At 42.6% G+C, this 13,645-nt stretch overlaps 1 protein-coding gene across 12 annotated transcripts in view; it reads right to left on the bottom strand.

Moving 5' to 3' along the window:
• The window catches only part of TRAK1 (trafficking kinesin protein 1), a 114,494-nt gene that overhangs the window by 60,631 nt on the left and 40,218 nt on the right, over positions 1–13,645 (bottom strand). For 3 of the 12 annotated variants that reach the window (XR_009555855.1, XM_060247512.1, XM_060247520.1), the window contains exon 1: positions 334–532. The exons of 5 other annotated variants lie outside the window; for them this stretch is intronic. Coding sequence is in view for 5 of the 7 variants with exons in the window: in XM_060247512.1 (XP_060103495.1) it covers positions 334–436 (103 nt within the window). In the remaining 2 variants the exon portion in view is untranslated. Of the gene's footprint in view, positions 1–333; positions 536–13,645 lie in introns of those variants that run through there. 4 more of the 12 variants (XR_009555854.1, XM_060247517.1, XM_060247519.1 and 1 more) reach the window with 4 other exon arrangements.

Genomic DNA, 13,645 nt, shown 5'->3' with positions numbered 1-13,645 from the left:
TCAAATTAAGGGTTAAGAAAATATTCTGCAGAATTTGTCCTGAAAAACTGAATTTTGGCAAGTAAGCTGCAGCTTAATAGCATCTCTCAAATCTGACAACATTTAGATTTTTAAAACCATACTGCTTTACCAACACAACTTACTGAACGCATATTTCTAAGAAAACTTAAAATGTTATTTAAATTTACTGAGCAAACATGTTCCTTCACAATCTTAATTAAATTCAAAATCAAAATTGTGTGATCTACTAAAAACTGGTAAGCCAACACTATGAAACTAATTAAATGTATCCTTCCATACATTACTATATAAATAATAAACAATGCAAAGTACCTTCTTCCAAGATATCAAGGTTCTCATTATGTCTGTGCCTATATTCATCATTATGGTAATCATATTCAAAACTTTCTTCATTTACTGATTCTTTCAGTGACATAGCTAAAATACATAGCTACAGACAGTTGTCCTGTAGACTAATGTATTGAAAAGAGAGAAGGCTACATCAGGGAGGTTACATCTGTAGATCAATCCCAGTAATGTTTCCATAGAGCAGAAAGCAACCTTGTCATCTAACATACTTCAGCTAGAATGACTGGGTGTCTATTTGCATGCTGTGATCACCACAACACAGCTAGGGAAAAAACAGGGAAAGATGGGGGAGGGAGAAGTACCATCTGTCTAATCATTACTAGAAGTAATCTATTTGCTGCATATCGTACTAGATTATACTTCCTGTTACATTTATTTAAAGTAATGTTTCACATAGCAAAATCAGTTTTGTCCTTGCAGAGAAAAGAACATCTGTTTAAACCTCCCCATGCTACAAATGAATGGTAGTTTCCTACAAGTTTCATAGCAACTGCAGCAGGAAGTACACATTGATACAAAGAGTGTATACACCTTGTTAAGTTAGAAGGTGGAGAAGTTTCTTTCTAAATTGATTGCCTAAGTGTCAGAGCTGCAGATTTCTGAAAACAGACTACAGGAACCAAGTATTTGGTATGCTTATCGACAAACAAAAAACACTGCTTTTTTAAAAAATAAATCATCCCTTTATTGTTAGCAACCTTCCTATGGAAGAAGTTTTAATACAGTGTTTTGTACCGCATTTTAGATGTAAATTAACACACCCTTCTGTATCATTTTCCCCAAAGGAGTGTTCCATAGTGCAACAGGGAAAATTAGACTTTTGAAACTTGGGTGTGGGACAGCATAGTTTGAAGGATGAAAGACACAAGCTGCAAAAGACACAGGCTTCAATCTTAAACTAGGGAGTAAGATCCACACTTCTCTTTGTACAGTAAGTGACAAATTCTCAGTATAAATGAAAGAAGGTCACTTTCAGGGCCAGCTCCAAATACTGAACCCTAAACAGAAACATACTTCTGGGCAGGCCCGTAGCTAACCAAAGGCCCATGCCCCCCCCCAGTTTTGGGCGGGCCTCACCTCCAGACTGCCCCTTTCCCTCCTGCATGATTTAAATTGTATGGGAGGGGTACCCAGCAGCAGCTGCTGCCCCCCCCATGCCATTTAAAGGGTCCACAAATCAGCTAATTGGTAGGGTTCAAATCATGCGGCAGTGGCGGCAGGAGCAGTCACCAGCCTCCTGCATGATTTAAATGGGCCCTCTCCCCCCATGGGCCCTAGTTATGGGGTGCTTCTGGGGTCTTTACATATGATGAAATATGCATTTCTTCCCCAGTACAGGGATGCATCTTTCGTTTGGAAACAGCAATGGATGAAGTAAGTCCTCAATATGATACAAAGAAGTGACACCTACCTTAACTACGGGTTTACATTTGGTGGAGAGGGGGAAGAGGTACTATACAGTCCCACAACTGAAAACTCACTCCCAATCTCTTACACACGGTTAATGGCAAGGCTATATTATGTCTGTGCTGGCCCCTTGTGAGGTACCATGGTGATCTCATGCAGAACAGTGAAGGCTGATTCAGATTTGCACATTTCATCTCTTCACATCTCAAGATGTAGTGAGCAAATCTCTCCACTGATAAATACGGCAATTATGGTGATATCACATGATAAGAAAATGTTATCTGTGGTGTCTGAAGTGCAAATGTATGCAACATCAAGGGATGACTTGAAGCAAAATTTAGTTATGCACAAGATATTAAAATATACTTCTGCTTTGTCTCTGAAACTTGCTAAGCAAACTGAAAGAATAAGAGACTGAAGAAGGAACAAGGACAGAAACTCCTCTGTAGTGGAGACAAAGAAGCAAGGATACTCAGGGGTGTCAAATGTGTGGCCCACAGGCCACATCCACCCCACGCAGGGCTCAAATCCGTTCCCCAAGCAACCTCCTTCTGCTGAAGTCACACTGTACCTTGCTTTTTTCCTAGCTCCCTCAGTGGCTCTTCATTTCCAGCTTCCTGAGTCTCTCTCCCTCCTTCGCTCTCTCTCTCATGCACACCCAACACTCCCTTCTGCTTGATTTTCCAGGGCTGCCTCTTCTCTTTTGGGGATGAAGGGGGAGGAAGGAGGGAGAGAGAACAATGTTGGACTCCCATGGCAGATTTAAAACCAATGTTTTATTTCAGGTATAAACTTTTGTGTGCAAGCACACTTCTTTGAAGGGAGGGAAAGAGGCTGGGTAAGTGGGTAGAAGAATGGATTCTTCTGACAAGAACAATGTACAATGAGACAATTATTTTCGCTTATTCTGAAAAGTCATTTTTTAAAAAAAATTATTTCTGTGTTTGTATCTGGATTTATTTTTTTCAAAAAGACCCTGATTAGGAATTCAAACACTTGGATTGGTCCTTATATCTTGGAGAGTGATTTCAGATATCAAATGATAACAGAACATATTGGTAATGAGACAGAAAAGTTAGCTCTCAGTTCAGTCCATGAGAAAGCATTATCTTGAGCTTCCATTATCAATTGCAATTCAGTAGTCTCTCTTCCTAATCTCCCTTTGAAATTCCTTTGTAGGAGTTCTGCTTCTCTCAGGTCAGCAACTGAATATTCTTGTTTCTAATGTGAGACTTATGTCTATTTATTCTTTGCATCCTCCTCGGCTAGTGGTCAAAAAGTACATGCAGCATGACTCGGAGATGTTAATTTACTGAAACCTAAATTGTGATTGTTATACTTGCGTTAACTCCATATCATGTCCTATTCCATGGGCCGCTTCTAATTGTCAAATAAGCAATGCTTACCCAAATTAGCTAGAAGATAATTTACAATTGCTCAAAGTGAACAAAATAATCAAATCTGCAGAATCAAGACTATATTTGGCTTAACTACAGGTAGAAATAATTACTAAGCCTGGTATTAAAAAAAAACAACCTACTTTAAGCATGCCCAAGGGTTTGTGTATGCCCAAAGGAATTTTTGACACACACACACCTTCCCAGTTTTAAATATAGACTCCAAGAAATTATTGCAATCTGCTTCTGGAATTACCCGAGGTTCAAAAGTGGTTTGACATGTCACAGTACACAGGCTGCACTGCTATTTTAAAAGTGCCAGCTCAAAGTTCCCTTAGGTATGTGGAACTAGCCAGGTTGCACTTATCTGTAACTATTGTTCATCAAGTATCTTCTGTGCAGGACACATGGAGACTGCGCATGAGCAAGCTTGCCACTGCGTAGGTCTTTATAGCTAAAAGTCTCCAAGAGATGCTGAGCACCGGAGCCAGAAGCTTGTTCCTGTCAGGGACCATATGCTCCTGTGCAGCAGTGCCCCACCACCCTTAGTACCTCTAGTGAGAAGGGAGGGTATGTGTGCCTGCACAGAAGATATTCAATGAACAATAGTTACAGGTAAGTGCAACTTTGTTTTCATCACTGATCTTCTGTGCAGTCTCATAGGGATTCTAGCAAGCTACTCACCAAGCAATAGGGCATGCTCTCTTCATCTGGACAGTGAATGAAGACCTGCCTTGCTCACTTGAGCCTCACATCTCTGCAGATCCAAAATGTAGGGATGTACAAATATGTCTGCCGATGATCGGGTGGCAGCTCTGCAAATCTCCATCAAAGGCACTCCATCTAGGAAAGCTGGTGAAGAAGCTATTGCCCTAGTGGAATATACATGAATGTTCAATGGGCATGGTAATCTGGCCCAATCTTAACACTCCCTAATGGCTCCAACAATTCACTGGGAAAGAGTCTGAGATGATGCTCTCCTACCTGCCTTAGGGCCACAAAAGCAAACAAACAGGGCTCTATCCCTGCGGAACTCTGGAGGTAAAATAATAATGCTCATTCTCAGAGCTCGGTAAAGGGGAAAAAAATGGGTAAAACAATATTTTGGGATAAATGCAACTTGGAAACTACCTTAAGAAGAAACCTAAGACTAGAGGTGAAAGATTGCCTGATCTCAGGAAAAAACTTCAAAAATGGAGGAAAAAAACATGAGTAAAATAATATCTTGGGATAAATGAAACTTGACTTGGAAACTACCTTAGGAAGAAACCTAAGTGAAGGATTGCCATCTCAGGAAAAAACTTCAAAAATGGAGGAAAAAAACATGGGTAAAACAATATCTTGGGATAAATGAAACTTGGAAACTACCTTAGGAAGAAATCTAAGTGAAGGATTGCCATCTCAGGAAAAAACTTCCAAAAAAAATCCTTTATGGAGCATTTATAGGAGAGTGTACAAACCCTGCTCAGTCTCCCAACTTCCATGTTTAAACTCCCAGGGATGTGGATGGAAACACTTATCTTCAATGCCATGTCCCATGCTAGGGCAGAACTCCACTAAAAAAATGGAGTGAGAGCTGCTAACTCACCCTCCTGGCTGAGTGAAACACACCTTCTTAGAAAGCTCTGCCAATGAGCACATAGCAAGGGATTCAAAAGGTTTGAGCACTAACTGTGCTAACATAATAGAAAGAGACCATTGGGACACTACAGGATCTTGGAGCAGGCAAGGATCTTCTTGTTTCCTCTTGTCACAAAAAGACGTATATCCAGAATCCCCCCAGAGGGTAAAAATCAGTTCCAGGTAAGTGGTCTTTATGGACCATTCATGGGAGAGTGTAGCCCCTTAAGAAACCTCTTGAACAAATGATGAAAGGAAACTGATCCTCCCTCAGTTCTCTTGTGATAGCAAGAGAAAGCAGTCAGGTGAACCTTCAAAGAGGAAAACATCAGGCCCTTCGTTTTCAAGTGTAATAAATCATCAAATATAGCCTGCAATGGGGCACTACATGGTGACATGTCCTTCTGTATGTTGCCAAAGAGTAGATAAAACCCATGAATGAAAACAAATCAAAAATTCAGGAGCAAGTCAAGCTGTGATGCCTGCCTCAGAGAAGGTACTTCCCCATTAAATCTGGTTGATTTGGCAAGGGAAGGAACTGGCCCCAGGAGATCTCCATTAACATCCAGAAACCATATTTGTTCAATCTCTCCCTCCAGGCTTTCTCTCTTAGACTGATAAGGAGTGGGAATGGAGGTAATACATTAAAAAGTGGGGGGGGGGGGGCTCTCTGCAAATACAGCTGAAACATATCCCCTAGGGAACCAATGCCTACTCCTGCTTGGGAACAAAACTTTACAGCCTTCTTGTTTCCTCTTGTCACAAAAAGACTTATATCCAGAATCCCCCCAGAGGGTAAAAATCAGTTCCAGGTAAGTGGTCTTTATGGACCATTCATGGGAGAGTGTATGAACCCTGCTCAAATCTGCCAGCTTCCATGTTTAAACTCTCAGGGATGTGGATGGCTTAAATAGAAACGTTGAGCTTCAATGCCATGTTCCATGCCAGGGCAGCTTCCTAACATAGAATTCTGGACCTTGCTTGTTTACATAAAACATCATAACTGTACTGTCCGTTTGGATAAGAATGGAACAGTTCTGAAAGATATCTGAAGAACAGCTACGGACATAACAAACAGCTCGCAATTCTAAAATATTAATGTGCAGCAGCTTTTGATCTTCTAACCAAGTACCCTGGTTAGTACAGCAGTTAGCCCAACCCAAAAGCAAAGCATCCGTAGTAAGGACAACCTCACGTTTAGAAACTCCGAAGGAAATAAACTCCCCAGGATAAATTATCTATAGAACACTACCACAATAATAAATGTATGACAGGTCTGGGAGCAGAAAATCTATGCCATAAGGCATGAACCCCAGCTGTACAGCAAGACAAAAACCAGAACTGCAGGAGTCGTATCTGTAACATAGCCAAAGGCAGGGCTGCTGCAGTAGAAGGATTTTCCAAATTGATTGGAACTGGTGAGATTTGAACCGTCTTACCTGGACTAAGATGGCCTGTACCCTCTCTGAAGATAGAAAACCTTTCCCCACGAGGGAATCTAGCATGACTCAGATAAACTGTACTCTTTGGGATGAGACTAATCGTGAATCACCCCAGTTTGCAAGGAGCCCTAATTTTTGATAGGTCTCCAGGACAAGGGTACATACACTCACTCAATAATCGATCCTTGAAATCTGCCACCAGTAACCAATAATCTAGGTAAGGGAATATATGGCAACGCCGACACTGGGAAAGCAATAATCCCAGGATACTCTGAGTAGAGGCAACTCAGCATCTTATTTTCTGGTTTGTGCTCCAAGGTAATGACATTTGTCTTGAGAGACTGGGCCATATGAATAATCTGTTCTCCAAAACTTTTGCGATCCTCCATGGGAGATGCTGAAGATTGCTTTCCTACCCTCTTGTCTGGGCTTGGGTCTATGTTGTGTCAGATCCATCAGATTCAATTGCTGCCTCTCAATGCAGGTATAGGAGAACATGGCCTGTGCAAGACAGGTACTGAAGGCGAGTACAATGACACCCATTGATAGGAATGATACAAACTTGCAAAATTGTCACCCTGCTCTTCCATATATCCTGGAGACATGTACAGATGTGAAGGTCACTGCATAGGCAGTTGGGATTGAGACCACAACAGCACAGCCATTTGTTCCAGATTGGATTTACACAGAACTTGACCACATGGTTGACCCACAACAACATTCCCATCCAAGACAGAAACAGGTGGACTTGGAGATGGGAGTCCTGGGTTTCTTCTGCAAGGCTGGCATTGACTCAGGAATGCAGACGAGAGTGCTCTGCTGGTAGCAGATTTATGTTTCTCCTTGTCCTTGCCCTCTGCCTTCTTGGCTTGCTGATCAAAAGAGGCATAATCAGGGGAGCATGACCAAGATTGGATCTGCTGAAACACAGATCTAGGAGATGGGAGTCCAATGTGTTAATTCTGAAGATGCAGAATTTGGAGCTTTCTCCAGGGCTGACTTGGATAAGGGCTCTGGGACTTTAAGGGCTTTCTCCCACAACACTGCCTTAAGTTTTTATGCCCTATCCCCCCAAGCGTTAGGGGTGAAGTCTTGGCATGCGGGGACACTATGCCACTCAACCAAACAGAACAGACAGAGGTCATGTTTGTCTTTTTGGGTCATCTTTGCCCCACAGCAGGAGCATTTCTTGAAAAGGGCCTTCTGAGCCATGGAACGAACTCAGAAGCTGACATAGCTTCAACAAATCTGGAACAAAACCTCTTGACCAGGGGTCCTCAAACTTTTTAAATAGGGGGCCAGTTCACTGTCCCTCAGACTGTTGGAGGGCTGGACTGCCGTTACTGTACAAGGCCGCGGGCCGTCAGTTCTCCGTCTTCTGCATCTCTCTCCTTTCCCCACACCACACACCCTGGCCTGGGAACTCACCTCACTTCGGTATCACCTCACACTCTCTCTCTGCCGCCTCAGCCCAGTGCCGGAAGTGTGCGTTGCTAACGCGAGTTTAGGTCGAACGTCACTTCCGGTGTGATTTTGCCATAACCCGGCGGGCCGCATAAACGTCTTCAGCGGGCCGCATCTGGCCCGCGGGCCGTAGTTTGAGGACCCCTGCTCTTGACTGTAGCTGGAGATGCTAAAAAACACACCCTTCTCTTTCGGCAACAAAAGAGGAACCGAGGGTGGGGATACTGCTGTGAAGGAGCATGTGGTCTCTGGGTGGGAACAAGCTCCTGGCTTCAAGTGCAGTGCTCCCTGGAGGCTTTTAGCTGTAAAGACTTATTTGATGGCAGGCCTACTCGTGTGCAATCCCCATGTGGGGGTGCACAGAAGACTGATGATGAAAGGTTGAGTCACACATATAAAGTCCTTGCAGCTGCCATAAGGACTTTGCATCATGTGAATGTAGAGGACAGGGGTTTCTACACCTCCCAGGTGCACAGGGGCCATGTTCTGATCACAAGTGCAGTGCATCTAGAAAAAAAGGGTTCAGTATCATCACCCCCAATGACAGCTGCATGTAAGTTTCCAAATGGAGCACTCCTGAGTTGTTTCAGTTTGTTAAAATGGACATGAGGGTAGAGGGAGACTGAAGTCCCTTTTCCATGCGTCCTATAGTCACCATCAGAATACAGCCTCATGTACCTAGGCACCCCTGGCACACATGAGACATAAAGTTGTTATTACAGCCACAAGGACTTTGCATCATATGAACGGTCCCTTAGGCACCAATCCTAAAGCCCACAGGTCGTAGTAGAAACATGCATTGAGAACAGAGTAAATATGCACTGGATTAGAGTAATTCCAAAACAGAACAAGTTACTTGTGCAGACCCAATAGATTTTGCAACAGATGCAAGTATAATAACATGACTAACATTTGCAATGTGTGCAATAGATACGTTTTGATCTGATTCTAGGAGACTATGCTATTGTATTTGGTTTTGCATGTCAATGACATTGGGCACCTGACTGCTATATAGGTACTTTACCCTGAGCTAAGCTCTTAAAAAGCTGTAAGTGTTCTGTAGAAACCAAAGAGGAAGTAAGACAAATATAAACCTTCTCAAACAAGGCTTTATTGTGTAGCCAAGCTCCTTACGTATTTAGTATAACCATCCACATCCGCATATTTATTCCTTAATAAAATAATGCCATACCCATATAGACACACCCATTTTTTTTCCTGTGCAGAGGATATTTGCTTACAGCTTCTTCTACTGACCATCCCTCACAGCATGTGTTACATTAATATATTATCGGGGGGGGGGGGGGGTTCTTGTATCTATTTCAAATTGTCCCAGCATTTAAAACGGGTATCATTCCAAAAGCTTAACAGCTTTTGCATCTTCCTCCCCCTCCCCCGCAAAAGAAGTTCATCATACAATACCTTTTCATCATACAAATCCTTTTTCTTCACAACAGCCCAGTAGAATAGGTTAGAATGAGAACCACCTAGTAGGTTTCAAGGCTTACAAAGAATTTGAATAGAGGGACATCCACTCAGAAGTCCATGACTAATAAGCACATTTATTCATTATTTGGGACATTTATACCCACTTTTCAACAAAAATGTACTCAAGGAACCTAAAAACCACACATGCACACCCTGTCCCTAAAGACATCCTCACTTCAAGGGAACTATAAGCTCCTTAAACTGAAGCTCAGTTTCCTTCAGAATTCAGTCCCCTTCTTAAGCAATTTTTGTCCTTATCAGGATATTTGATTGGGGGCAGAGGGTTAATTTACAAAACAATTGCTTTCTGCTGAATTTCCCAAGTCATTAGAGACCCCTACCCTTCTGTGGTTTGGTTTTGGAGATTCCATTTCTACAGCCACAAAGTAGAGTCAGAATACTGGACTATGCGCCTGGGTGATCTTGGGCCTCTCAATCTCACCCTCACCTACTTTACAAAGTTGCAGGGCTTTTTTTTTTTAGCAGGAACGCACAGGAACACAGTTCTGGCTGGCTTGGTGTCAGGGTGTATGGCCTAATATGCAAATAAGTTCACGCTGGACTTTTTCTACAAAAAAGCCCTATGTGAAACACTGGTGATGTCAGAGGGTGTGGCCTAATATGCAAATGAGTTCCTGCTGGGCTTTTTCTACCAAAAAAGCCATGCAGAATTGTAAGAATACACAATAAAGATACCACAGTGTGGAGGGGCATATATGCTTCCTTAAGCTCTTTGAAGGAAAGGAAAGGCTATATTATTATTAAAGTATCATGAAAATGAGTTCAAAAGAAATCAAAGCAGCAGATTAAAACTCAAAGTCCTTTATATGTACAAGCAGACTCAATGAGGACTCAATCAGTGTCTGCTATTTGACAGGGCATTCCGTTGTCTGAGGTGTTCAAGGCAGCTACCTGGTCATCTACCACCATCAGTAAGCACTACTCTGTGGACATTAATAGGAGGGAGACATCAGTGGGAACAGCAGTCCTGCATTCAATCTTATAATTAATCACTCACCCCAGTACTTGGTAGGTTATCTTGCCAGCCTCCCATGTGGGACTGCACATGATAAAATCAAGGCAAAATCCCCTTCTCCTCTTCCTTCCACAAGCATCAGCTCCATTGATGGATGAGGCAGGAGGAGAATTTTGCCCCTTTCTCTGTCTGTCTTCAGTACAGCTCTCTGACACTGGAGGACATGTGGCTCCCAGACCCTGGAAATTAAATTAAGTTTCCAGGTGTTGGATGGGACTACTGGGTGCAGGGAATCCAAGGACAATCTGTTATCATCAGTCCTTCTAAGTACAGATCAAAGGATCCAATTCTTTTTCTGAAGGCCAAACTAGAACTTTGGTGTTTTTTTTTTTGAAAAGCAAGGTTCCTTGCAACTTCACAGCAAGTGCAGAGAATGCCTATTTAAGAATAAAGTGGAAACCATTTGGGCTTGAAATGTCACTGTGTAAGAGAGGAAGGGTTCCTTCTGCCTCTTCTTCACCATTTCTTTTAACAAAACAATGATGGGAGGAGTTATTTGCATTGCCAAATCCCACTATTCCCCCACCTTTCAATTTTAAACAAAGTACTGCAAGAGTTTTAAGCATGTTAAAACATAGTATTTTTAACTGCGTTTGTCCGTGTCCTTTATAAAGTTTTATCTCTTCGCTACCTCACATTACATTTTACAACACATGGCCTGGCCCCACAAAGTCCCATTTGTGTCGGATCCAGCCCTCCTAAGGAGTTTGACACCCTTGCCCTAGCAGTTTTATCCTACCCATTCTACTCAGCCAAGCTTAAAGTCTTTTTCTAAATGCAAGAGGGCTCTTCCTTCAGCTGCAGAATCTCTTCTGTCAAAGGAGGGCTTCTTGAGCCAGAGGAAGTGCTTCAACCCTGGATGAGCAGAGTGGCAGGATTAGGGTTCCCAGCCTCCTGCTGGAGGTGGGGGTTTCCCTGGTTTGGAGGCCCCTAACCCAACAGTACAGATCTGGCTGGTGGGGGGGATCCCTGCCCCCAAAGCGCTCTGTCGTTGCTCATTGCCATGATGTCATCAGAAGTGCACAGGGGATGCTCTAGCATTTGGGGAAGAAACTCTATGCTCCTGAAAAGTTTTTAATTCAAATGCTAGAGCGCCCCCCTGTATGATGTGCTTGACAAGGCAATGTCACCTGGAAGTGACATCTGCATGTGTGCCCCTGTCAAGAGCCAGGTAGGACCTGACAACCAGAGGCAGGATACAAACTAATGTATCACTTTCTGAAGGGGTCTGTGAAACCTCTCATAGGCCAAAAGGAGGAATCTACTTATGGATTTTCTTTGATTCATTGTTTTATTTACTTATTTATTAGATTTATATCCTGCACTCCCCACTGAAACCGGCTCAGGCTCAAATTTTATAACATGACACAGTCTCTTTTTAAAAAGCACCAACCAAGAAAAAAGCAAGAGCTGTTGCAATATTATTGCATTTTTTGCATACTTACTAATATTAAGCAAAAAAGTGGTCAAGCGGTATAATGTCCTACTGGCCAAGTCTGTCTAAAACAAGTTAGGTCAGTGGTGTTAAACATGTGGCCCGTGGGCCACATCTGGCCTGCTCAGGGCTCAAATCTGCCCCCCAAGCAACCTCCTTCTCCTATTTTCTTTCCAGAACTGCTGCTGCAGCCATACTGTACCTTGCTTTTCCCCCAACGGCTCTTTACTTCCTGCCTCTCTTCTTCCCTCCCTCCCTCTCTCACACACACAAGCACAGGGAGAGCTTCATGGCTGCTTTGTGCAGAAGAGATACAAAAACAAGCCTCCCTCTCTCACTCACACACCCAACCCCACTTCTGCATGCTTCTCTGGGGCTGCTTCTCTTCTTTTGGGGACAAAGGTGGAGGGGGGGGGAGAGAACATTGTTGGACTCCCATGGCAGATTTAAGACCAACAACATTTTATTCCAGGTATAAATTTCTGTGTGCAAGCACACTTCTTCTTTGGAGGGAGGGAGGCAGGGTGAGTGGGCAGGTGTTCTCTGTTCCTATCTGGATCCCCCCTCCCCCCCCAAAAAGAGATTCTGATTAGGTATTGAAACACTTGGATTGGTCCATATATCTTGGAGAGTGGAGTGATTTCAGATGCCAAATGGTAATAGCACACATTGGTAATGAGACAGGAAAATTAGCTCTCAATTCAGTCCATGAGGATGCATTGTCTTGAGCTTCATTACCAATTGCAATTCAGCAGTCTCTCTTCCTAATCTCCCTTTGAAATTCCTTTGTAAGAACATTGCTGCTCTTAGGCCAGCAACTGAATGTTCTGATTTCTATTGTCAAATATGTCCATTTATTCTTTGCATCCTCCTGGACTGAATCCTCCTGGATACAACTAAGACCTATGTTTCCTGCCTCCATGCCTACTACCCCTCTGCATATCACACCTAATCCAATCAAGCCTACTATTGTCATTCACCTGCTATTGCCATTTAAAATCACCTTTATAAAATTTATATCTCTGGTGCCTCAAGTGACATTTATGTCAGATCTAGCCCTCATAACAAATGAGTCCAACACGTCTGAGCTAGATGGCGATCTTACCAGTTCTCCACTCGGCTACTGACATATATGTTGCACCACACTTCAACCTTTCACTTATGGTTTTAAGTCATAAACAACCAGAAAGTTGGAAGGGGGGGGAGCATAGCCTTACAAACATAATTGTTTGAATAAGATTTAAATGGTAAGTGGAACAAATCTTGCTGTCATATTCCAATTCCATCAGATATTTTATCATTATTTTTTGTTACAAATAAAAACCTTTCAGAAATTACTCTACATAAATTGTTTATTTAAAAGCTGAGCAGAGAATGCAGTCCTTGTGTCTGTTAAAAGCTTCTAAACTTCAATCCAACCAGGACTATTACAATCATTCTGATTAATCAACTAATATAGCAGTTCAAAGAGAAAAAGTAGATATAAATTGTATCATTGAAATATATTGTTATTCTCAAATAGGCATTTTCTGTATGTATTTTTTAGTATTAAACATATAATCACAGAGCCTTCCATTGGTTAAAAGCAGAGTTTCTGAAATTCAGCAAGTAATCTACTATTTCAGCAGTGCACTTTATCTCCCCTTATCTCTTGACTATGAAATGTGACTTCTGGACTGTCCCCAGATGGCCATGCCCTTTATTGTCATCATCCAACTTCCCTATTATCATGGAACTTCCCAAACTGAACATGGATGACATTGCAACGCCTTCCTGACCTGTTTCCATTTTAGTGTTCCCAGAAAATTTTGCGGCCACATTACTGATTTTGAATTTCCCACAACACAGCGGTGGTGCAGTTTCCATCACTCCTCCTCACACCCTCTATCACAAGACCAATGATCACATCCAGGGTTATGAAAAAGACACTGCCAGCCTGGTAGATGACAGAAAGTTCGAGAGGAGGTGATGGCCAAGGTACCAGGCT

The sequence above is a fragment of the Heteronotia binoei genome, chromosome 10, assembly GCF_032191835.1.
Source record: "Heteronotia binoei isolate CCM8104 ecotype False Entrance Well chromosome 10, APGP_CSIRO_Hbin_v1, whole genome shotgun sequence".
In the NCBI taxonomy this organism is placed as follows: Eukaryota; Metazoa; Chordata; class Lepidosauria; order Squamata; family Gekkonidae; genus Heteronotia; species Heteronotia binoei.
Note: the sequence above shows the minus strand (reverse complement) of the source record. Positions and strands in the feature narration are given on the sequence as shown.